The 26216-nt window shown below is 41.9% G+C and overlaps 1 protein-coding gene across 2 annotated transcripts in view; it reads right to left on the minus strand.

Annotated features, from left to right (window-relative positions):
- parga (poly (ADP-ribose) glycohydrolase a) overlaps positions 1–23534 on the minus strand; it is a 178697-nt gene extending 155163 nt beyond the window's left edge. Inside the window, exons 1-5 of one of the 2 annotated variants that reach the window (XM_078530846.1) lie at positions 23403–23534; positions 11328–11394; positions 8898–9944; positions 1634–1796; positions 930–1052 (exon numbers count right to left, since the gene is read on the minus strand). In XM_078530846.1, the coding sequence (XP_078386972.1) occupies positions 930–1052; positions 1634–1796; positions 8898–9944; positions 11328–11341 (1347 nt within the window). In that variant the 5' untranslated portion in view covers positions 11342–11394; positions 23403–23534. Of the gene's footprint in view, positions 1–929; positions 1053–1633; positions 1797–8897; positions 9945–11327; positions 11395–22879; positions 23219–23402 lie in introns of those variants that run through there. The other variant, XM_078530845.1, reaches the window with a different exon arrangement.
- Positions 23535–26216: the final 2682 nt, after the last annotated feature.

Raw genomic sequence — 26216 nt, forward strand, 5'->3', positions numbered from 1 at the left:
TCTATCTGCCATCTCCCTGCCCATTTCAGCAGTCTAGCTACATTCTTCTGAAGTTTGCTATCAGTATAATTTAAAATTAAACCAGCACTTCTACAACGTCTTAAGTTCCTTGTTCCCCTATTTTTTAAGCAAAAATTTGAAAATTGAGGGACATAACACATTTTCAAACAATCTTTAGAGATTGTTACCTTATGGCAAATCCACCTTTCCTTTTCTCTTCATTCAGTTAATCTATTTACAAGTAAGTTAGTTGTCTTAAATGAGAAAGCATTTCATTTGTTGACAGTGTTGCAATAATCCAAAACTACATTGGAAAATAGTAGAAATTTGTACAAACCTGCAAATGCTTGACTCCCAACTAGGTACAAGTAGTGGAGCCCAAGGCTACTCATCACTATAACCCACCTGGTTTTTATTAGGTAATTTTCACCAGTTCACAGCTAAACCACCAGGCACAATACTATGCCAAGACAAATTCCAACTTGGCAGTGGGGAAATTAGAGGATTGCTTTTCACTTGCTGCATTTGATGGATCTAGTTTGCTGGCTAATCACAGAATGAAATTCCTAACAGCCATAACAGAATGAGTGACAAGATGACTAGTCCAACGACGATTAAGTCCTGGATTATTGTTACAATTTTAATTGCATTGTTACAAAGTTGCCGTGTTAAATCTATTCACAAATGTTGCAGGTTCATACCTAGAAGGCCTACACAGCCATGGTGATCAGGTATTTTATGTATTCAAACTTGTTAAATTAACTGCTTTCTAATTCAGGCAAGCTCCAGAAAAATGAAAAGTTATGGAAATCTGGCCCAAGTTCTTGGGCTGGGTGAACTGTTAGTCCAATTCGAATCAGTTGACCATGTTTGCAACACCCATAGAAAAATGAATGTTAAAGGTTAATTAAAGTATGGGAATTCTTTACCTCATTTTCAACAGGAAAAAGATTTTGCTCAGAGCAGGGCATTTTCACGTGCTTGTCATCCCAGGCATCTTTAAAGTATGTGGGATAGGGTCGAGGGACTTCACCGCTTTTCAACAAGTCTGTCTGCAATAAGCACAAAAGTAACTAGCAACAATTGCATATCCTGGAGGAGAAATGGTAAGGCAGATTTTCATACCAAATAGATGTACATGTCAAAAAGAAATAGCCCTTAGTTTGACATCCCTAAAATATCAGGGGAAAGAAGTACACAAAAAAAATTTGCAAATTTCTTGCTGCAGTTTCTAGTTTATTGAAGTGCTGCAATCATTTGGTATAAAGTCGTTTGAACTACTTTAAATTTGTAAATGAGAGTGTGAACATCAACAGTGATGACAGTAGATTTCAACCTTGCTCAGTTGGATGATCTTGTTCACCTTGTACAGCAATTTAGGTCTGATGTGAAATGATTGGCAATCTCAAAACAATTTTTTGTGGATTTGGTCCCAAAGCACAGAACTCAGTAATAAGTCAGTATTACAGACACTTCAAGTGCTTCCCTGATGGTTCCGTTGGATAAGGTAGTATGTAGCCAGGTTTCCCTGTAACAATGCTCAATAAATAGTTGTACAGAGAATAGTAAGTTGGGTACTCATATTTTCAACTAACTAGTGTACTGCTTGGAAAGAGAATTTATTTCAACTTACTTGGATGGTCACTGAGTGATTGCTAGATGCTCTTAAAGGTGGCAAAACTTCGCTGCATTCTGGCATCCTTTGCATCTCAGTGATTGGAGTTCCAAGCCATTTGACTTCCATAGAGCATCCTCCTCGGTTAGGTCTTTTGTCTTCCATGTCAGGATTCCCTCTTCTAGAAGTCAAATATTTTTTAGCATAATATTGCAACTCGCGTCGGAAATCTAACAGCTAATTTGTAGATCATAGAGTGCAACATTTCCTTAGTTTCAGAGGATGAAAAAAATTCAAAAGAATTCAAAACTTAACACCTTCTAGACTGATTAGCTTATTTTATGTATTCAAACTTGTTAAATTAACTGTTTTCTAATTCAGGCAAGCTCCAGAAAAATGAAAAGTTATGGAAATCTGGCCCAAATTCTTAGGCTTAGTGAACTGTAGTCCAATTCTAGTCAGTTGAACATGTTTGCAACACCCATAGCAAAATGAATGTTAAAGTTTAATTAAAGTATGGGAATTCTTTACCTCATTTTCAACAGGAAAAAGATTTTACTCAGAGCAGGGCATTTTCACATGCTTGTCATCCCAGGCATCTTTAAAGTATGTGGAAACCAAATCGAGCCAAAAATTGTAACCCCACCCCCCCCCCCGCCCGGGTGAGCAAAAATCTGTTCATCTTAGTCAACGTTCAGATTTGTCTTTCAAACCAAATTAAAAGTTTAAAATGGAAAAAATAAATCCTTTACAGCAAGACTCTGTTATTATCAATTGGTTCAAAAGGACACTAAAATGATATCTTTGGGAGAAAGCATTTATCCTTATGCTAATTCTCATTACCTTATTTAGTAAAACACGATTGTGATAGAAACCTGTAATCTATGCCTTCAAAGGAGCTTCAACTAGATAAACATATAAAAACCTAAGAAAGGTCATTTTTTATTTATATTAATAGTTGTTTGGTAGTACAGAACTTGAATATTGCTGTAAAAGAGACATGTCGAAGCTTTTTGTCTTGCACTCATCAGGACAATTCACAAGAACACCGATATAAGTGGAAACAACGATTTATACAGTATGTGAAGAGAGTGCTGATTGGTTGGCAAGTGCATTTTAAAATCATAGAATGGCTACAGCACAAAAAGGTGGCCATTCGGTCCATCAAATCTAGTTTAACGTTTTGAAATTCTGGCATGATGCACTGTTTAAGCCAATATTTACCCACATAATGTGATGCCATCTTGTCGATGCTCTCCATGCCTCTCGTTAAATACGAATGTTAAGCATACTCAAATCAATAGGAAAATATATGGAAATGGGCAAACCATTAATCTACACTACATAAATAGAATGCATACATCAGATGTTAAAGAAAATGAATCATTCATGCCATGGTCTACTAAAGATACTACTGAACCTCATGCTTGGAAATGCTGCAGCTTTCCATGCACTATCATTCTCTTCTCTACTGTGGAAATGTTGCATACAATACCCAAGACCAAAAGAGATCTTGGAGCCCCAAAAAAATCTCCAAATGATAAAGTCACAGATTAAATTGGGGACTCCCCTTGCCTTGCAAGAGCAACGCCACTGTGAAGTGGCCTTCTAAGAACAGGGACGGTCAACAGGAACCAGATAAGATAGCCAGCCAAAGAATACTGCAACACAATGAGCAAGTTCCAGTTACATGGAAGTCAGGTTATATAGGTTTTTTTTATTCCTCTGCTTCCTTTCAAGTTCACATAGCCTTGACCGAAAGTGATGAGGTCAGCACAAGCCTGCCCAAGTTGCAAGCTGTGTAGTTGCTGATATCCATTCCCAACTTCCACAGGCAGGCAGTTGCTTCAGAAATATGTGCCGATTGTGCAATATTTTAAGATCAAGTGATTACACAACACACGCAATACAATAAGTGATTTGGGGATGTTGGAAAAAACTCTCAAACATTCACTTACAGACTTCTCCGTTTTTGACGGCACCAGATGAACAACCCAGAAGCAGGTGATTGCTCCTGATTCCTGTCCCTTCCATTGCTGGACACACACATTACTGCAGCACTTCTGCAGATGTAGTACTTTACTGTCTGTCAATTATACAACATGCTCAGTTCAATGCAATTACATCCCGAGGGGCAAAAAGTAGGCAGTACAGAAAAACTATAAACTTATGATACTCAAATATTTTAACAAGCTAATTTTATCATTAAAAAGAGCAAGCATGTGTACTGCTATTCCTCACTGACACAAAGCCTAACACAGACTGTCCAGAAAAAAATTGGCATTTACAGTATTAAATGAGTAAAAGCTTTACTTGAGGGCTAGAAACAAAATTGTTTCCAAATGTGTTGTAAAGGAGCCATCTGATGTTCAGATTAAACCTGATAATTAACCCCTGAAGGATGCATTCTAAAATTCAGGTTAAACACATAAATGCCAGCCATGTCAATGTCAACATGCTGCAGCTCGACTGTCACATACACCAGCGCTGTTTGGTGTGACGGGTGTCTCGTGTTTGCTTCACAGCGGTGGGAATTATTGACGCAGAACCTGCATCACGTCAACAGCTGACCAAAGTTAATGGGGACACGTCCATTCCTTTTATTATTGTAACTTGCGATGGCAATAGTAAGCATTTAATATTTACTTAGAAGTATTTGTTTTGATTATGACACTCAAAGTTGTAAGTTTTCTGATTACATTCTGACTTTTAAAAGCATGGGTTTGTTCATGGCCAATTTAAACTGAGATTTAGAACTTCAATTTGGAAATAAATTAAATCCAGAAAACAGAAAGCTAGTTTCCAGCATTTTTCATGCCACCTTCATCCTCATTACACTTGAAGGTATTGACTCCTACTAGGGTACAGTTCGGTGGGCACTCTCAAGTCTCTGGGTACCTGCCCAAGTGGCCATTTTTCATACAAATCTAATGAATGAATGATGGCAGGCTATCCAATGGTAGACAACATCTAGCCAAGTGCTATCTTAGCTAAAACCCATACATTCACACTTTCCAGCGTGGGACATTGGATAGTGATCAAAATAGCACTGAATTAAATATTTTAAGATAAGTGGCACTATTGTAAACTTCTTAATTTTTTTATCCATTCATGGGATGTGTACATTGCTGTAAAGCCCAGCATTTACTGTCCATCCCTCATTGCCCTTGAGAAAATATTGGTGAGCCACCTTCTTGAAATGCTGCAGTACATATGGTGTAGGTACATATTAATATGGCATATTGTAGCACAGCTGTTATCCTCAGTTTGTGCCCCAATAGCTTAGACACAACTTGAATCACCCTACAATAGTACAACCCCCACTGCTTAAAGTGGGCATGCTGATGTTAACAAAATTTATCTGCCTGACATAGCTGATCGTCTTAATTCATTACAAGCAGCATCTTTGTAATTGGCTCCTTTGGTACTAACAATTTAGTGCTATTGCCTGACATAGGCAGCTGACCATGATAAGCATGGAAGGTGCAAATGCTGAGCTCTGTACAGGATACCTATCCACCCAAGTGAACACAATAATACTGTGTAGTACATTTTTCAACTTTCCTTGTGTATAACATCTTAGAACTAATCTAATAACTGGCTATACATCTTGTTTATTTGGAGGGCCTTGCTGTGCCATTCATGTGGTTATTGCACTTGTCCAGATAACAAGTGACAACACCAAAAATAAGGGGAGATCAAATTGCACACAGCTAAACTGAAACGGCAGAACATGTTGTCTACTAATATGCTCCTGTATTCTCAATCTATCACAAACAGTGCCACAGCAGATCCAGCATTGCAAATTTTCAGACCCCACCCTGTTAGCATAATAACACAACAAATCATGCTGTGAAATAAAACTGAACACTGTCAAGTTACTTTCACTTTCATTTCCAGATCCTGGGGAGAGAAAAACAAATCGAATCCATACATGTAGAAAATCCTTAATCAGTCCAGTCATTTTCCACTTGCTGTGGATTCACATATCTACACAAATGTATTTTTTAGTGTTTAATTGGAAAGGTTTTACTTCTCAGGGTCATGGCCTGACTTGAAAGCAAGAATAAAATTACTGTGCGCTTATTCTGCATATAATATTTTTTCCCTGGTGCAATTTTTCATTCAGCTCTATTTATAATACCTGATGCAGCTGAAGCAGCAAAATATAACATAACTCATGAAAAGTCCTTCAACATCTATGGTACAATTCTTTTCAAGAAAACACTCTTCTAAACCCTTTTACTTAAATAAAGTGATGGCACTGTGCAAAACTAGGAACATGATTTTTGTACCTTCTAGGCAATACATTAGAGGCAGATTCACAGAACTATTCACAACTACCTGATAAACCAGCAAATACAACAAAGCTATAGTACGCACTGTATCAACCAAACTAATACCCCAGCTTCACAGCATCTTCTACAAACCTTCATGATCACAAAACACACAATAGCCACAGTACAGTAGCAGAGTATAATATTCTGCATTAAAACACTTTCACTCAGTTGTCCAATTCCCAGCTGAAGTAAAATTCAGCTAATTAACAGGGCATTTCTTCCAGCTGCACTGCAGGAACAGGCCTTTGCACATGTCACTAACTCCTTTCAATCTGTTTAGCAAATCAGCTCCACACAGACAGGAACAACCTCCCACTGTTTGCTTCCTGCTTCCTGTTTCTAAAGCGAACCCAATCAACCAAACTACAAGAGATCGGTAGATAAGTTTTAGTGTATGCACTCTTACTGTTTCACTTGTTGGTCTTTGAACTATCATAATTGGTGTTCAAATTTGGAAGATTAAGTTACATTGCTGTTAACACAAAGTTCAAATGAGGGGAACATAAACAGAACCACATGTGGAATGCTAGCTACAAAACATTACTAGGAATATGTAGGAGATCAGTAATAAAGCTCTACTATTTCCTTTTTTAAAGAAGTTAATAATGAAATACTGCAAACTAAATATTGCACACTAATACAAGTAACACTTTTGAAAAGTCTCCCATTATATCTAAGTTATTTATATTCATACCTACAAAACGTTACGTGATTTAATTAACTTACAATAAAATAAACTGCAAATGTTCTGGACGACTTCAATGGGTAAATATGCCACTTGGTGTTTATTAGGCCAAACAGGTCTGAAAAATCACAGATTTGATCCATAATCTGTGCCAGGTTAACTGATCTCTTTAGAAGTCTAGAGGGAGTGGTAATAGCATCAGAAGGATTTGGTCATTTGCAACTGAGATGAGGAGAAAGTTCCTCACTCAGAGTTGTGAATCTTTAGTTTTCTAACCCAGAGAGCTGTGGATGCTCAGTCATTGAGTACATTCAAGATAGAGATCAAAAGATTGTTGGACACTGAGGGGAAACGATATGGGGATAGCGCAGGAATGCAGAGTTGAAGATGATCAGCCATGATCTTATTGAATGATGGAGCAGGTTTGAAGTGCTGAACGTTCCACTCCTGCTCCTATTATTTGTTCTTATGGAGATATGTAGGGCAACACTGTCTTCCTACGTAAACTACAACCTGGGTTCACCAATAAAAATGACCTCAACTAGGATTCACTATCCAAAGTGCTGATTTACTGACTGACAAAATTTCTAATAGTGTCTGTGCACAAGCATTTATAAAACAAAGATAGTCTGCAATTAACTACTAAGCAACTACAAAAATATTACAATGCTTTTAAGCTCAATTGTTTCTTCACTCAACTTCACGGTAGGCTTTTATTTATTTTCATTTTACTACAGGCGAAGTACTTACTGCTCAAGTTATTGTTAACTACTACATTGCTAGGGTCAACAGCAATTTGTATTTATATTGCAATATTAATGTTGATAAACATTACAAGGTGCTTCATAAAAGCTTAAGAAAGGAAACACATCAAACCAGTGTTAGGACAAATGGCTAAAGGCTTGGTTTTCTCATGCTGGCCATTACTTGGTATCATTAATAAGTCCTATACTGAAAAACAAAATTTTTTTGCAAAACGAATGGTTTAAGATTTAACATTTTACAATCTTCTGACCTTAGCATATTCTGTACAAAGTTTACAGGATTTTGGTCAAATTTTGAATTCTAACATGGTTAGTGGCCCTGAAGGCCACGGCAATATACCGAAGTTCCTGCTATCCATGATTTTGAGGCCTGTCCATTGGAAATATTGCACAGTGAGCTCACATCCACCAGGAACTAAAGAAACTCTGCCCATACTTGAGCTTACACAACTACCCTTACAATGTTCTATAAAAATCCATAATACAGGAATGAGAATGGCTCTACTCAGTCCCCAGATTGGCCTATCAGAAAATTCAACCTTCTATTAAACTCTACCTCATACCCAATAACTCTAATTGTGCTTACTGCACGCAGCAATCTTGTCATTGCTATTTAAACCACGGTGCAATCTCATCAATTATTTAACACAACCATGGTGATGCATGTTGAAAAATGGATAGTAAAAGAGAATGCTATGGCTACGAGTGGTCCAACACGTTAAAATGTGATATATGCACTGAATTAACTAGTCACATCAATATGTAGAAGATACTACACGAAAAAAGAAAAAAAAAATCAAAAACAGCTAGTTACTATATATATATATATATATATTTACACACACACACAAAAAGCTTGGAATGTAATGTAGAATTCTTTGGAAAATATATTGAAAGGTTCTCCCCGGATTCTCACTCTCACACAGAAAACCTCAGACAGTAAACCCTCAGTGACATGTTTTACCAGCCGAAGAAAACATATGTAACCACTGATGGAACTTGCATATCCTTTTGTTAAAGCCATTTCTTTTCTCTTTCTGGTTTCCCGACTTCTTGCTGATATTGTCCCAATATCACTCTCCACACCTTGCCTCAAAGGCCATTGTTTATGCTCAAGTCCACCATTCCAACAAGTGGGAAATCACAGCTGAGTCTGAGCCTGTCCTTGTCTGGTAGCTGCACGCGAACTGATAGCAAATGTTGTTTGAGCAAACAGGAATGGGAGCCCTGGCTGATTTTCCACTCACTAACAAGTAGAGATGAAGTTAATTCCAATATCCTCATCATCATCTTGACCGAGTTTAATTATGTCAGTTTAGAGTGGGAACACAAACCTTTTTTGTCCATATGGCTCAACCTCTAACTGGACAAACTAGTCAAGCCATTGCAGGCCTTACTCACTCATGAAGGAACTGTTTAATCTCTCAGTCACTGCTGAGATTTTCTTTCTACACATGGATCCCCAGTTTATAGAAAAATTAAAAGAACATTACCTGTATATCCTTTGTGGCTTCCTTTCCAGGTACTCAAAATGATCAGTGATTTTTCTCAACGCCTTTGGGGGTCCCTTCTGATTCCCCAGCTGTGACGATGAACTAGTTGATGGGTTTATTTTTTGCTCTGGCTTTCGTGCTTCATGTGTTCCATCCTTTAAACCACAAAATGCTTTAGGTTGTGCTTTTATGAATGGATCCTCACATTGGCAATGTATGCCTTTATCCACTTCCATCATTTCTTCAACTTTTTTATGATCAGAATAAGTATCAAAACAATAAGTCTGGGTAAGTGAGGTGTCATCCAAACCTTCTGAAACTTTGGATAATAAACAAATATGTTTAGTCTCTGATTCATAGGAACTATTACCTGAAGTATCTACTTGCATAGGTAAGTCAGACTCGGTTTCTTTCTTAATAGCGAGCCAAGCTCCTGTGGCTCTCTTTCCATTATCTTGGTTTTCAGTTCCACTTGGGCCTGGCAAATACTGCTCACAGCTAGAATCAGAGAGTGGACTCTCTGGGACAATGTACATCTCATCAAATGGATCCTCAATTGACTTTGTGGCCTCAAGGTCAATGATGTGATGGTCCTCTTTAAGAGGGGTTATCTCACCAATTCGAGTGGCTGTGATATTCCTTGCTCCTTTTGTACTAGAAGGTTTTATTACCCATTCCTCAAGGGTCTTGCACTTTTTCTTATGTGGGGTAATGCTCTTACTGTTTTCTCCAGAACCAGAACTTTCCACTTTGGCATTTGGTACTTTTTGGTTATCGCTATCCCTTTCAGAGGTGCATCTGTCTACGCTTTTGGCGATCCATTCAAATCTCTCAGTCTCTGAACTGAAGGGATTTTTCACTTTCTGTTTTCTAGTTTTCTCTTCAGCCTCACAGTACCCTGTTGTTTTACTGTTTTTGGACTCATTTTCTGAAGTATTCATCATACTTCTCTGCTGCACATATTGGTCTGCTTGTATCTCAATCCTTCCACCCTCATTAGAAGTTCCTTCCAATCTTCCACCTTTGTCTTGCAGCATTTGTTCCGTGCTGTAAAATAATACTTTGTTGAGCTGAAAGAACAACTATTTAAATACATATGAATGTGAACTTGATAAATTGATCACCCTCTGTTAAAATGAACCACTTTTTATATTTTCTAACCTTCCCCACACACTCGCAAAACCTAAATTTTAATCCATGGATACTTCATTTGAAAAATCCTAGGATCAACAAGGAGCTGGATCGGAGATTGTGGAAAAGGGTACATACATAGCCAATTGCTCTAGAGAAGACCAAATGTGAATTCCTGTCAAGAATTTCAATTTGACCGTGGGCAACCCAAGCTGAGACCAATACTGTGGTTACTAAGCTTCATTCCAATCCCCAGCTCCCTTTAATCATGATTAACTTCCAGTTAGTTTACCCCTAGTTAGCTTGAGGGCATTTGGACTCAGTGGCAGATGGTATCGGATTGCTGTCACACAATGCCTGACATTAGTGAATCAGTACATAATGGCTTTCTTCATCATCATTTTAGCTGATTTTTAGCACAAATTATGAGCTTTTTTTATTGCACAATCCTTGGTAGTATTTGAACTCAACACCGCTGGTTCCTAGCCCAGTGACATGACCACTGGGCTACCATACCCATGGGTCAGCTCAAAATACAAATTTGTCTATCTATTTAATGCTCTTTCTTTTCTTTCATTTTTATCCTCAAATGCTCTCACATGTTCACCTTTTCAGTGTTTCTGAAAAGCAAAGTGTTAGAAAAGCTCATCTCTTATTCCCATTATCATCAGAAGTCATCATTTGGGGGAAAAAAATCAAGTGACTCAGCATTATTAGCAGATTGTGGATCCCGCAAACTGGAGAGCAGCCTGTAGCTCAGATATATATAAATACATAAAGATAAGTATTCTGTCAAGTAACACACCCTTGGGGAAGATGATTGCATTCAAGCACAATAGGAGTTACTACGCCACAAGTAATACATATTGGGCCTAAACTTCCATGTAGTGGCAATCAGAGTTGGATTGTCACTCTGCTCCTGCTTCCTGACCTTGAAATTTTTTTTGATCCTGGCTTGCCCGATCTTCAGACTCAGGCCAAGAACTGTGGGGGCATGATGGTGGGTGGGTTGGTTAGTCAGGGTTTGAGCAACAGTTACCCAGAAGTAGTTTTAATTCTTCTAACTTTTTCTAGGTAACTATTGATGTAACACAGTCAGAACCATCTGAAGTTTGCCTCACAATTTTCGGATGGTTCCCAGTGCAGGGCAATTGCCCAGGGAAAGTCTGCACTTCCCATCAATCCTTACGTGACAACTTCCAGGGGTGGTGGCGTTCCCCAGCGCCTCTTTGGGATACCCCCCAGATACAATACCCTGGAGCTTGGAAGTTGCGACTCATTATAAATTGAGGACTATACCTGGCTTGGTCCATCTTTAAATCATTACATTTGCCTGCTGCTAAATCTTCCCACTTTTCTCTTCGGCCTGCAAAACATCAAAACATATATTAACACACAAATCATCATTTCAAAATTTATCTAAAAGGCACTTCATATTAATTCCATTTAGGTATTACAGAACCAACTATTTAATCCACGCTGATAATCATCTCATTTCTTATTCTTGATGTGCACTATCCTCCTAATTTCCTCCAATATTTCTACTTAAGTTGTTTATGGCTCAGAAAGAATATTTGTGCAGGCTGAGGCAATTCATTTCACAGGCTTTACATAAGATTACAAAGGGTATACAACACAAACAGGCCATTTGGCCCACTTCTACTTGTTCAGGGATACACAAATGGACAAGTGTATCATTTCCCAATTCTATTGTCTTTTTTATCAAAACATTACCTCATGCATGAGTCAGACATTCTGTACTTTTTCATTCAAAACATTATTTTCGCCTGTTAATTTTTAAAAAAATCTTTGACAAGTTGTTTCACACTCCATTTGCAGCCATTCCTACATAGGATAAGCACTCAATTCCAGTAATTTTAACAAGCACTGGTTAGCACATAATAGTAATAAACAGAAAATAATAGGCCTGAACTTCCTCAGAGCGGCAATCAGCGTTGGATTGCCAGTCCACTCCCTGGGAGGGGAGGCGGGGAGGGCCCTGGGTGTGGGGTGCGTCTTGCTGAGGGTCGGTGTGGGTCTGTGCAATAGTTACCCAGAAGTCAGAAGAGGTTTTAATTCTTCTATCATTTTCTAACTGATTGTAACTTAGTTGGAACCATCTGAAGTTTGCGATTTAAATGGCATTTTTGGATGGTTCCCAGTGCAGGGCGATTACCCATGGGAAGTTTGCACTTCCGGGCAATTGCCTGCAAACCTTACCCGGGAACTTCTGAAGGGAGTTCCCCAGTGCATCTTTGGGGTACCCCCTCCCCCCTTCTTCTTAGGCAGTCCCTTGGAATCATGGATTACTTGCTTCCAACTCCAGTTTGATAGGTTCTGAAATGATGGGCCGATAAATCCCTTGTGCAATCTGCAGGCTCTGGCACATGTGGGGCATGTGGTGCTTATAGGGTTGAGTTGGTAGGTTGTTTGGATGTTTGTGTGCTCCTTCATAGGTCTCAACTTCGCCTCTACACATTCCCGATGAAATCTCTCAATGTGTTCAGTGCCTTCCCGAATAAGCCTTCTCCATTTCAGTTGGTCACAAGCCAGGGTCTCCAATGAATCAATGGATAAGTTTGATCTCTTCAGGGATCTTTCAGGACATCCCTAAAGTGTTTCTGCTGTCCTCCTGGCCTGCTGCAACCAGGTTGCGAGTTAAGCAATTGCTTCGGGAGATCAAACGTGGGCAAGGAGACCTCCTGCTGGTTGCCACTTACCGCCCCACATCAGCTGATGAATTAGTGCTCCTCCATGCTGAACACACTTGGAGGAAGCACTGAGGATGGCAAGGGTGCAGAGTGTACTCTGGGTGAGGGATTTAATGTCCACCGCCAAGAATGGCTCAGTAGCACCACTACTGACTGAGCCTGAAGGACATAGCTGCTAGACTAGGTCTGCAACAGGTGGTGAGGGAAACAAGAGGGAAAAACATACTTAATCTTGTCCTCACCAATCTACCTGTCACAGGTGCATCCGTCCATGGCAGCATTAGGAGTGACCATTGCACAGTCCTTGAGGAGATGAAGTCCTAGCTTCACGTTGAGAATACCCTCCAATATGTCGTGTGCCATTACCACTTTGCTAAATGGGATAGATTTCGAACAGATCTAGCAACTCAAAATTGGGCATTCATGAGGCACTGTGGGTCATTAGCAGCACCAGAATGGTACACAAACACAATCTGGCTCAGCACATCCCTCACTCTACCATTACCATCAAGCCGGGGGATCAATCCTAGCTCAATGAAGAGTGCAAGAGGGCATGCCAGGAGCAGCACCAGGGAAACAGAAAAATGAGCTGTTAACTCGGTGAAGTTACAACACATGAGTACTTGCATGCCAAACAGCTGAACCAGCAGGCAATAGACAGAGCTAAACAATCCCACAACTAACGGATCAGATATAAGCTCTGCAGTCCTGCCACATCCAGTTGTGAATGATGGTGGACAATTAAACAACTAACTGGAGGAGGAGATGGCTCCACAAATATCTCCAGTCTCAATGGTGGGGGGCCCAGGACATAAGCGCAAAGGACAGGGCTGAAGTGCTTGCAACAATCTTCAGCCAGAAGTGTCGGGTGGATGCTGGGGTCCTCCTCCCGAGGATCCCAGCATCACAGATTCCAGTCATCAGCCAATTTGATTCACTCCAAGTATAAGAAGAAATGGCTAACAGCATTGAATACTGTAAAGGGCTATGGGCCCTGACAACATTCCAGCAACAGTCCTGAAGTCTATTGCTCCAGAACTAGCCACGCCCCTAGCCAAGCTGTTCCAATACAGTTACAACACTGGCATCTACCTGAATGTGGTAAATTGCCCAGCTATGCCCTGCCCACAAAGGCAGGGCAAATCCAACCTGACTAATTACCACCCCATTGGTCTACTCTTGATCATCAGCAAAGTGATGGAAGGGATCGTCGACAGTGCTATCTAGTGGCACCTACTCAGAAATAACCTGCTCCCTGTCACTTAGTTTTGGTTCCACCAGGTCCACTCAACTCCTGACCTCATTACAGCCTTGGTCCAAACATAGACAAAAGAGCCAAAGTCAAGAGGTGAGAAGAGAGTGACTGGCCTTGACATCAAGGCCACGTTTGACCAAGTGTGGCATCAAGGAGCCCTAGCAAAACTGAAGTCAATGGGAATCATGGGGAAAACCTTCCATTGGTGGGAGTCATATCTAGCACAAAAGAAGATGGTTGTGGTTGTTGGAGGTGAAATCATCTCATTCCCAGGACACTATTACAGGAGTTCCTCAGGATATTGTCCTAGGCCCAATCATCTTCAGCAGCTTCATCCCTCCCTCCATCATAAGGTCGTAAGTTGGGATGTTCGCTGATGATTGCAACATGTTCAGCACCAGTCACCACTCCTCAGATAGTGAAGCAGTCCATGTCCATATGCAGCAAGACCTGGACAATATTCAGATTTATGCTGGTAATTGGTAAGTAACATTCAGGCCACACAAGTGCCAAGCAATGACCATCTCCAACAAGAGAGAATCTAATCATCTCCACTTGACTGTCAATGGCAATACCATTGCTGGATCTTCCTCTATCAGATCCTGGAGATTATCATTGGCCAGCAATTGAACTGGACTAGCCATATAAACATTGTGGCTACAAGAGCTGCTTAGAGGAATTCTGCAGCAAGTAACTCACCTCCCGACTCCCCAAAGCCTGTCCACCGTCTACAAAGCACAAGCCAGGAGGGTGATGGAATACTCTCCAATTGCTTGGATGCGTGCAGCTCCAACAACACTCAGAAGCTCAATAACATCCAGGACAAGCACTCGTTCCACCACTGACGCACAAGAGCAGCAGTGTGTACCATCTACAAAATGCATTACAACAACTTACCAAGGCTCCTTCGACAGCACCTTCCAAACTCGTAACCTCTACCAAGGACAAGAGCAGCAAATGCATGGGAACACCACCACCTGTAAGTTCCCTTCCAAGCCACACACTATCCTGACTTGCAACTATATCATTGTTCTTTCGTTGTTGCTGGGTCAAAATCCCGGAACTCCCTAACAGCACTGTGGGTGTACCTACACCACATGGGCTGCAGCGGTTTAAGAAGGCAGCTCACCACCACCTCCTCAAGAGCAATTAGGGATGGGCAATAAATGCTGGCATAGCCAGTGACACCCATATTCTGTGAATGAATAAAAAAAAATCCCAAAGCTGTCGTTCTGGCTCAGAGGTCAGAAACTTTCAAAAGCTTCATGAATCCATAAAGTATGTAAGCACAATGTCAGGTCAGTAGGCAGATGGAGCCATACAGGCCAAGAAGGCCTTAACACCTATCCATGATTGGTGAAATTACGTTTTATTGCAAAACCACTTTTTGTGCCTGCGACACACACTCCCAGTCCACAGAAGTTGATACTGCAAGATGGTTTCTACACCAGCCAGTTCGAATATGAATTGGCTGTGAGTGTAACTTAGGATATCCTTTATTCCTTTAAAGCCACAGTACACGAACATTTGCATAACTTCACAATAGCTGGAGAAGAAACATACACCAGAGAATGCAAAACTGCTGAGTTGGTAAGCCCACTGGTGGCTAAAAGATCACGGGTCACTGAAGAGACATTTCAGGATGCATCATGGGTTTACCCAGGCTTGGTCAAGTTGTAGATTTAAGTTTTAAAAGTGTCTGCAGTTAAAAAAAAACTAGAACAAATATGACCTCTTAGCCAGCCCCGGAAGCTAATGACTAGCCTATGGTCAGCCAATGGTAAAGCTAAAGGAATGTGACCTTTGGGCCAGGATAAAATAAGTTGATGAATGGTCTATGAGTTATACTGTAATAAACTGATAGCTTGATCTCAGGGTTGGGATATGCAGAATGCTAGACACTGCAGTGAAACATCAGGATAGATAAGTAAGGAACATGTTTTGGAATATCATTTGTGCTAACCATCAGATTGTTCTGTGATTGTTTTACAAATATCCTCCAGAACTGCGGAGGTGATGAACAGGTCATTCCTTGTTTATATGTTGCAAACTCATTTGTAATTAAGGGTGTAACAATTAGACATACAAGATAAGAACATTGAGTTAATGATGAGCTACCCAAAGACAGTATAAATATGACAGAAACTGTAACTTTGAATTGTCTTTTAGAACACTCTGAAAGAGCATTTCCCATGTGTGCCAACTTGTACTAAATAAAGATCTGCTGCTGAATCTATCTACAGTTGGTTCTGTATCCAGTGTCTTTTAGATACTCCACAACAATTGGCGAGCAGGGTCTCCACCAGCAACTGAGGAACCGATCAATTAGAAGCACCAGGCGGGTGAGTACTTTTACTTTACCATCCATAGTTAGGGTGTAAGTCCAGCGATTGTATGGCAGTTCACAGAGACCCGAACCTGAGAATTGGCTGGAGGTGAGGAAGCAGGAGCAGTGCAGTCAGCAGGTCAGTACCGTCTATAGGGTACAGGCAAGGTGAGCTGCACCAGGAGACAGGCAGGTCGGGACTGGCGGCGCGCTGGCTAGAAGCGAGGTACCATTAGCTGCAAGCTGTCAGTCGATAGGTCAGAACCGTCTCTTGGTGACAAGCCAAGTAGACCCGCATCAAGAGGCAGTCAGGTCAGAACCAACAAAGCGCAGGCCAGAGGTGAGGTACTGTATAACATGTCTGGACTAGATGAGAATCAGTGTGGACCGGAAGGGTTGATAACTAGATTTTTAACAGATAGAAATGAGAAACTAATACAGGAAATGAGAAAGAAAGAATGGGATCCAGAGGACCACACCCACACCCCCTGGCTAAACAGGAGGGGTGGTGGGATGCTCAGGATATGGATGAGGGAGAGAAAAGTATGATTATCGTTATCAGTAGCTACTTAGTAAACGCGTAAAAAATCAGATTGAGGAAAAGCAAAATAAAATAAGTGCGCTAGGTGCCAGGACCAAGACTTACATCCCCAGACAATAATGACGAAACTGACTGCGGAGTACTGGGAAAAGGGACTGCCAAATAAGACAGCCAGGACAATGACTGGGACTGGAAACAGCCACCGGAATATAATGCCGTGGCTCCCTCAGCTCCGCCTGAGACAGAGACGAAAGGGCCAGTGGCCATGGTCCCCATTGTACATGAACAATGGTGAGACGGTCAGGGGAACACCCGAACAACAGTAAGTCTTCGTCCTGGTGCCTATCGCACTTATTATATTTTGCTTTTTCTCAATCTGATTGTATGATATAGTTCACAGGGACCCAAACCTGAGATTGTTCCACTAATACTGTAGCGAGAATTTCCGCTGAAGAAATTATATCCTGAAGGGGAATACCCCTGCAGATAGACTCAGATCAGGGAACGCATTTTACAGGCAAGATAATTAAACTGGCATGTACCCTGTTGGGAGTTAAGTAAAGGTCCCATATACCACAGAGCTCTGGTATGGTGGAAAGAATGAATAGGACCCTCAAAACGTCACTCTCCAAGGCCATTGCTGAAATGAACAAAGGCTGCACCAATCTGCTGCCCAGTATCCTAATGAGACAGCAGGCGACTCCTAACTGAGTGACCGGACTAACCCCATTCAAACTAATGACCTGACAAACCATGAAGCTTCCTGAGAGCACTTGTTCACGCAGTGAGGACATAAAGCCAGCTCAGCAAAAAGGTTAAACAATTCATCAAAGAGTTGTGTAAGCAATTGCGTGACCTGAGACAGGAGGTTAGGAACCAGCAGATTATCAGGGATATGGAAATGGATGAGGCAGGAGAAAAGGGAAGTTTGCTAGAAGTAGGGGTCAAGTGATGATCAGGGCCTTGTCTGCAAAACCAGGTTTAGCACCCCGTTGGCAAGGACCTTATGAGGTCCTGAGGACCAGTGATACGTCCGCATGCGTGAACATGAAAGGGAAAAGTAGGTGGAAACACTGGACGCAGATTAATATATATGAAACCATTACCCATTGTCGTAAAAACCCATCTGGTTCACTTATGTCCTTTAGGGAAGGAAATCTGCCGTGTATACCTGGTCTGGCCTACATGTGGCTCCAGACCCACAGCAATGTGGTTGACTATTAAATGCCCTCTGGACGATGGCAGTTCAGGATGAGCAATAAATGCTGGCCTAGCCCGCGATGCTCACATCCCATGGACAAATAAAATAAAACACTTGGGAGTGGAACAACAGTGCCACGAGAAGTATCCTGGAATCTCCTGAGTAAAGGGGACAAAGAAAAAGGTACATGCCTGACCTTCCCCAACAATGCATCAAGTGCTGGGGATAAAAGTTTTGATATTGTATGTGTACCAACTGTAATAATTGACAGCACCACCTCAGATCCCCCAGGCTGGGCAATGTGTCCCGGGAATGGTACGAGGTGTTTTGGAGGGAGTATGGCAGTGGAGGGTGTGCCCAAGGGATCCTCCCACAACTACCCACATGACCCCAGTAATCTCAACCCCTGGGACCATGACTACAACCACCAGGGAGTCCTTACAGTTCCTCTAAATCCACCTTGGACCCCAGAATGCACACTGGTGGAAATTATGCACCTTGAGAGATCAGATACAAGCGTACCCAACAGCCAAATACTGGGTCAGCAAACACTTGTGACTAGTAGGAATGGTTCCCCCCAAACCTAATTTGCAGGAAGAGGAATCCAAACCCCTCTATGAGGTAGAAAATATTGAGATCATTAGAGATGGCAATTGGCTAAAGTATTACCCATATCCAAGTACGCAAGCCAGAGGTGAGCCCCCTTTGTGGGAATCTCACTGGTTGGGTGTAGGGAGAAAGGGAATAATGTTGTCTGCCCACATCCCATAGAGATGAGGATGAGAGCTACATGTGGTTCTAACACCACCATAAACTGTACCCTTGAAATTTCTAGCACCTGCCACAAACCAACACAGGTAGCATACCGTGGAGAAGAGGAATACTGCGTGACCACCACCAAGCCTCAATACCAGTATAGTAAAATCCACTGCCGGTGATCAACTCAAGTTTCTGCTTCCATCTCCGGGCCTCAACAATAATCGGACATTCGGCTATCTGGCCTCCTCATGGGGAGTGAGTGAACATAACCAATGATTTAATGAAGGATTTACTGAGATACCTGCTTTCTGAGGGGAAGCGAATCCCGAAGCTGCCAGAACATCTATTGGAATTGCGGAGGGGGACCCGGGCAGCAATGAAGCAGTATCGATGAATTCAATAGAAAGCAACTGGAAAAGGATGTGAAAACTAAACTGGAGGACGTATAACGATGGTGGGCGATTTGAGACTGGGGTATTAGGGTGGATATTCATCCTTGGATCAGAATTACCTCTCATATACTAATGATGGTACAACTGCTAATTGCTATCAGACTAAGGATCAAATGTAGTACTCGGTAGTGGTGATGCTGGAACCAAGCCATTGCTAAAATAGTGATCAAAGCACTGCGCAAGCCTGGGAAGAAACAGAGTATAGTTGATGTCATTTAGAAAATATGACCATGTGAATCTAGCCACCTGTCTGGCCAGCAGTGACGGGGCGAAGAGCACAGGATAGTTTAGTGTTAGTTGGCCATCTTAGGGGCTAGAAAACAAGGGCCAAAATGGGGGACTGAAGAGGCATTTCAGGATGCATCATGGGATTACCCAGGCTTGGCCAAGTTGTAGATATAACTTTTAAAGTGTCTGCAGTTTAAAAAAAAAACTAGAATGAATGAATATGACCTTTTCAACAGCCCTGGAAACTAATGACTAGCCCATGGTCAGTCCATGGTAAAGCTAAAGGAATGTGACCATTGGGTCAGGATAAAATAAGTTGATGAATGGTCTATGAGTTATACTGTAATAAACTAATAGCTTGACCTCAGGTTCAAGATATGCAGAATGCTAGACACTGCAGTGAAAAGTCAGGATAGATAAGTAAAATACATGTTTTGGAATATCATTTGTGCTAACAGTCAGGTCATTCCATGATTGTTTTACAAATTCCCGGAGATAACGAACAGGTCATTCCGTGTTTACTTTGTAAACTCAGTTGTAATTAAGGATGTAACAGTTAGACATACAAGATAAGAACATTGTGGGTTAATGATGAGTTACCCAAAAGACGGTATAAATATCTAACAGAAACTGTAACTTTGAATTGCTTTTTAGAGCACTCTGAAAGAGCATTTCCCATATATGCACACTTGTACTAAATAAAGATCTGCTGCTGAATCTACCTACAGTTGATTCTGTGTTGAGTGTCTTTTAGATACTCCGCAACAATCTCTCTCAAAACTCAGACATGGTTCTCGCTCCTGATGGCGATCTAGCAAGACATGCTGAAAATGTTTGTGATGGATGCATATTGAAGGCAGGTTTGGGCTCAGCTGCTCCACACCCCAATGCTGAATAGCCTGACAAAACCCATCATCTTGCTTTAAAGTGAGTAATGGCAATTTCTGTGAAACAACATAGGAAAACCAACATCAAGAAATAGAATCACTGTCATGCAACCCAGATAGGTAACAGTGAGTCAAGCAACTTCAGAAACCATTAATAATATTTGTTGTAAGAAGGAAAAAAGTAATGGCAAAACTTGAATCATTAATTGTCTTAAAAATATATAATGTGGCTTCCCCAAAGGCTCAACATGTTTTTCCAATGAGTTGCTGAACCACACACAGCAGAAATCTTCCAAGTTTGATTCCTTGTCTGTTATGTTACAGATCTTAGCCAAGATCTCTGGATTCAGCGACCCTATGTTAGAGATTGGCACCCTATCCACCACCTTAAACATTCATTCCCTCCACCACTGGCGCACAGTGGCAGCAGTGTGTACCATCTGCAAGAGGCATTGCAACATCTCGCCAAAGTTCCTTCAACAGCACCTTCCAAACTAGGACCTCTACCAACTAGAAGAACAAGGGCAGCATGTGCATGGGAACATTATGGGAACTTAGAAGATCCTCTCCAAGCCATGCATGATCCTGACTTGGAACCAGATCGTTATTCCTTCATTCTGGCTTGGTCAAAAACTTGGAACTCCCTCCCTAACAGCTCTGTGAGTGTATCGACACTACATTGACTGCAGCAGTTCAAGAAGGCAGCTCACCATCACCTTCTTAAAGGAAGGCTATTAGGGATGGACAATAAATGCTGGCCTCGCCAGCAATGCTCACATGCCATGAACAAATATATATAAAAATAACCAAACCTTGTAATGATCCCTATCCTGTTGGAAGCTAGAAATGTACATGAATGAGAAGGCAAGTGATAACAGGCATGTCGCCAGCCATGATATCCCTGTCGTTAAATAGTCTGTCAAAACACAATGTCTGACTTACACACAGAAAAAAGCTTTAAGGGAGGGAGCAGAAGAAAACAATTGTTTAATTGTATAGCTGGCATGAAAAGAGGAAAAAGGAAAGGCTAGCAACAAAAATAGATGACAGAAAGCAATGCTTAGATGTTGGCTATTATGACAAAAGGGATTTCAATTCCGATGCCAGGTTCAAAAAAATGTTAAATTGGATTGTGTCCAGAAAATTGTTACAATATTAATTAACGTAATTGTATCAACATATCTTCCACAACCACACTGCAATCTAAATGTGCAGTGGCCTCAAATATATATATATGAATGCACATCTGAAGGTAAAGTGATTTTATGAAATATGTGTGAATGACTTTCATGAGTATATAAAACACAGAACTGAGGATGACTGATTAATGAATAAATAAAACAAATTGTGTACAATCAAATACAGAATCTGCATCCTTATTTTGGTGATACAATGGCTTGATTCTGTCCATTTTTCATGTAAACTATAATACAGAGGCCTTAACAATAATTGAGTCACAGTACCAAAATCTCATTCATAAACAATTCAAAAGCACCATACGCTTAATTGTTCATCGAAAAATATATCTCAAAGTGTTCAAAGAAAAGTCAATATAAAGTAACAATTCACAATCACATCACCATAAAGAAGTGCCAAACAGCTCCACACAGAGAGGAAAACATAATTAGAAGAGGAAAAATGTTGTCAGAATTGCAGCACAACCTGTAGCATTCTCATTCAGTTTTCTCAACTGCAATATTAGGGAGCCTGGGAACGCTATCCTCTTCATGATTGATGCACAGCACTATTGATTCATACAAAGCAAGAAAAGATCTCAAGAGTTTTGGATAAGTTTGCTTTGTGCCAACACCAATTCAGAGCACAGCATTCATATTGAAAAAATGCTTAAGCAGCAATAACATTAGAATACAACTTCCCACACAGATTTGTTAACTTGCGAAAGAATCTGCCACCTTGGTGCAACAAACACACAAGTGGATCTTTGAGAGGACTTAAGGCTGTTGTTGAACAGGAGCTTAAGTAAATCAAGCAAAGGGCTAAATGACAGATGGCACAGGAAACTGGCTGAGAAACAGAAACTGGAAAGCTAACTGATGGGAAAGATTTGGCCTGCCACATTCAACAATCAGGGTCGTCAGCCCTTCAGGATTGACTTGGAAGTCTCTGGGAGCTGGAGATGAATTTCCTGGACACTGCTCCAAGCAACCAAGGATAAATCAGAGTTTAATTTTCTTGTTCAATGTTCCTTTAACAAGAGAACTGGAAATAGGAAACAAGGTTGTCTGACAGTCAGAAGTGTGGTGAAACATTCAGGGAGAGGTCCCAACCAAAGTTCGCAACCCCCATCCAATTAACTGTACGGTTTCTTAAAACTTTCCACCTAATCTATGGCACAGCAGATGATGGCCACTGCCTGGGAATGGAGGGGGGGCATTGCATCCCTGAATGGAGGTTTCTACAGGTGAAGCAAAACTTCAGCTAGCAATGCGGCTGAGTGGCACTAAGGGACAGGCTTTGCCTCATTACAGACCTTTCCTGCGGATTAATAAACCAGTGCTTCCCTCCTCTGGCTGACAGATGCTGGAAGAGGAGAGCTGCTGTGGCGGTGACGGGGCAACTTCCAGCCTCAGTCTTTTCCTCATGGGCTCGCAGTCAGACACTGCACTCATTACTGTGTTTATGGTGGGGGGGGGGGGGGGGGGGGAGGGGAAATAGGGAAATTTTTTTTTAAAAAAAAGTAAAATAATGATGACAGTTGAATCACCGCCCTTCAAAAAGAAAGTAAAAACCACAGGGGTGGAGGGTTAATGCTTTGCTGCGTCTGGGAGGAGCCACAGGCCCACCGCTCCAATTCATCTAACCTGAGACTAAGATGGCGGCCACGAAGGGGTGAGGGGCAAATCTCGCGATCGCCGCGCGCATGAGCCACGGAATTTTCCAGAAGCGCCCACACGCACCGCCTCCCCCCCCCCCGCCCCGCACACGGCGCGTCAGGGTGAGGGTTGGAGGGGGAGGGGGTCGCGCCGCTCGATGGCATTATGGTCCCTACCCACCAACCTCCGTCAACAAATATATTTAACCTGTCGCGTCGGGCGCCTCGCCGGCATTGTGGCTTTGATCGCCTGTCTCCGATCGCCCTCTCCCTCTCTCTATCGCCAGTCGCCTAGCGACTGTAGTTTCCGCCGGCAGGGCGGAGCCGAAGGGGAATGGAGGAAAATGGAAGGCGGGACTACAAATCCCGGCATGCCCCGCGGCCAGACGGCGCCGTCATCATGACGGCCAGCTGAATAGACCAATCGATTGCAGGGCGGTGATGGCGTCACCGAAAGGGCGAGAGCTGCCCAGGCTGGAGGGGATTCCCGGAAGTGATTTGTCTCAGACCATGTGTTGACTTCATCGTCTATCAGACACGTCTCGTTTAACAATTTTGCTAATTTTGATTTAACTGGTGGTCCAATCGTTAAATAGTTAAGTTAAATAATGCCCCTTGACATTTAATGGCATTACCATTGCTGAATCCCACACTATCAACATCCTGGGGGGTTACCATTGACCAGAAATTGAACTGGACCAGCCATGTAAATACTGTGGCTACAAGAGCAGGTCAGAGGCTGGGAATTCTGTAGAGAGTAACTCACCTCCTGATTCCCCAAAGCCTGTCCACCATCTACAAGGCACAAGTCAGCGGTGTGATTGAATACTTTCTCCTCACATCCCTGGATTAGACCATAAGACACAGGAGCAGAAATTAGGCCATTCGGCCCATTGAGTCTGCTCCGCCATTCAATCATGGCTGATAAGTTTCTCAACCCCATTCTCCCGCCTTCTCCCCGTAACCTTTGATCCCCTTACCAATCAAGAACCTATCTATCTCGGTCTTAAATACACTCAATGACCTGGCCTCCACAGCCTTCTATGGCAATGAATTCCATAGATTCACCACTCTCTGGCTAAAGAAGTTTCTCTTCGTCTCTTTCTAAAAGGTCTTCCCTTTACTCTGAGGTTGTGCCCTCGGGTCCTAGTCTCTCCCACTAATGGAAACATCTTCCCCACGTCCACTCTATCCAGGCCTTTCAGTATTCTGTAAGTTTCAATCAGATCCCCCTCATCCTTCTAAACTCCATGGAGTATAGACCCAGAGTCCTCAAATGTTCCTCATATGTTAAGCCTTTCATTCCTGGGATCGTTCTCGTGAACCTCCTCTGGACCCTCTCCAGGGCCAGCACATCCTTCCTGAGATACGGGGCCCAAAATTGCTCACAATATTCTAAATGTGGTCTGACCAGAGCCTTATAAAGCCTCAGCAGCACATCCCTGCTTTTATATTCTAGTCCTCTCGAAATAAATGCCAACATTGCATTTGCCTTCCTAACTACCGACTCAACCTGCAAGTTAACCTTAAGAGAATCCTGGACTAGGACTCCCAAGTCCCTTTGCACTCCAGATTTCTGAATTCTCCCCCCAAGTGCAGCTCTAACAACACTCAAGAGGCTCAGCACCATCCAGGACAAAACAGCCTGCTTGATTGGTAGCCCATGCACCACCTTAAACATTCAGTCCCAACACCACTGACGCACAGTGATAGCAGTGTGTACCATCTACAAGATACATTGCAGGAATTCACCAAGGCTCCTTTGACAGCACCTTCCAAACCCACAACCTCTGCTGCCTAGAAGGACAAGGGCAGCAGATACATGGGAACACCACCACCTGCAAGTTCCCCTCCACACCACACACCATCCTGACTTGTTTCATTGTTCTTTCAGTGTCACTGGGTCAAAATCCTGGAACTCCTTTCCTAACAGCACTGTAGTGGTTCAAGAAGGCAGCTCACTACCACCTTCTCAAGGGCAATTAGGGATGGGTAATAAATACAGGCATAGCCAACAATGTCCACATCCCGTGAACAAAAAAAAATCAGGAACAGTAGAGAGAGAAGATTCACTCGACTGAACCCTGGGATAAAGGGGTTATCTTATGAGGAAAGGTTGGACAAGCTGTGCCTGTATTGGAGTTTAGAAGAATGAGAGGTGATCTTATTGAAACAAATCAGTTTCTGTGGGGACTTGTTGGGTGGGTACCAGGAGGATGTTTTCCCTTATGGGAGAGACTAGAACTAGGGGACACAGTTTTAAAAAAGGGATCTCCCATTTAAGATGGAGATGAGAATTTTTTTCTTTCAAGTGGGTCATTAGTCAGTGGAATTCTCTCCCCTAGAGGACAGTGGTGGCTGGGTCATTGAATTTTTTAAGGGTGAGTTAGATGGATTCTTGACTCGCAAGGGTGTCAAAGGGTATAGGGGGTAGACAGGAAAGCAGAGGCCACAGTCAGATCAGCCATGTTCTTATCAAATTGTGAAGCAGGCTCTAGGGGCGAATGGCGTATTCCTGCTTCTAATTCATAGCTTTGTATATATGTTTGTACAACAAGGGCCAAATGTTTTTGCAGTCAGTATCATTACTGCCCTGAATGGATTTCACTGCTATCATTCCCTGGTTGCTGCCAACCTCAATTATTGATTTGTGGAGTTGACATTTAGGAAAAAAGGAGCAATGAAGATTATCTGCATAATCATGTGGTATATTTTCTGTATTTTTCCCAAAAGTATTAATATAGCATCCATCTGTCAAGTGATATGCTGGATGAATAAATGGACCTGTTTCAAAATCTGGATATTTAGAAACCTTTGCTAAATCAAATTTTATTCATCTAGTCTCAATAATGATAACCATGAAACTGTAATTGATTGTCATAAAAATCCATCTGGTTCATTAATGCCCGTTAGGGAAGGAAATCTGCCATCCTTACCTGGTCTGGCCTACATGTGACCCCAGACCCACAGCAATGTGGTTGACTCTTAACATCTC

This window comes from Cetorhinus maximus, chromosome 27 (assembly GCF_964194155.1).
Source record: "Cetorhinus maximus chromosome 27, sCetMax3.hap1.1, whole genome shotgun sequence".
Lineage (NCBI taxonomy): Eukaryota > Metazoa > Chordata > Chondrichthyes > Lamniformes > Cetorhinidae > Cetorhinus > Cetorhinus maximus.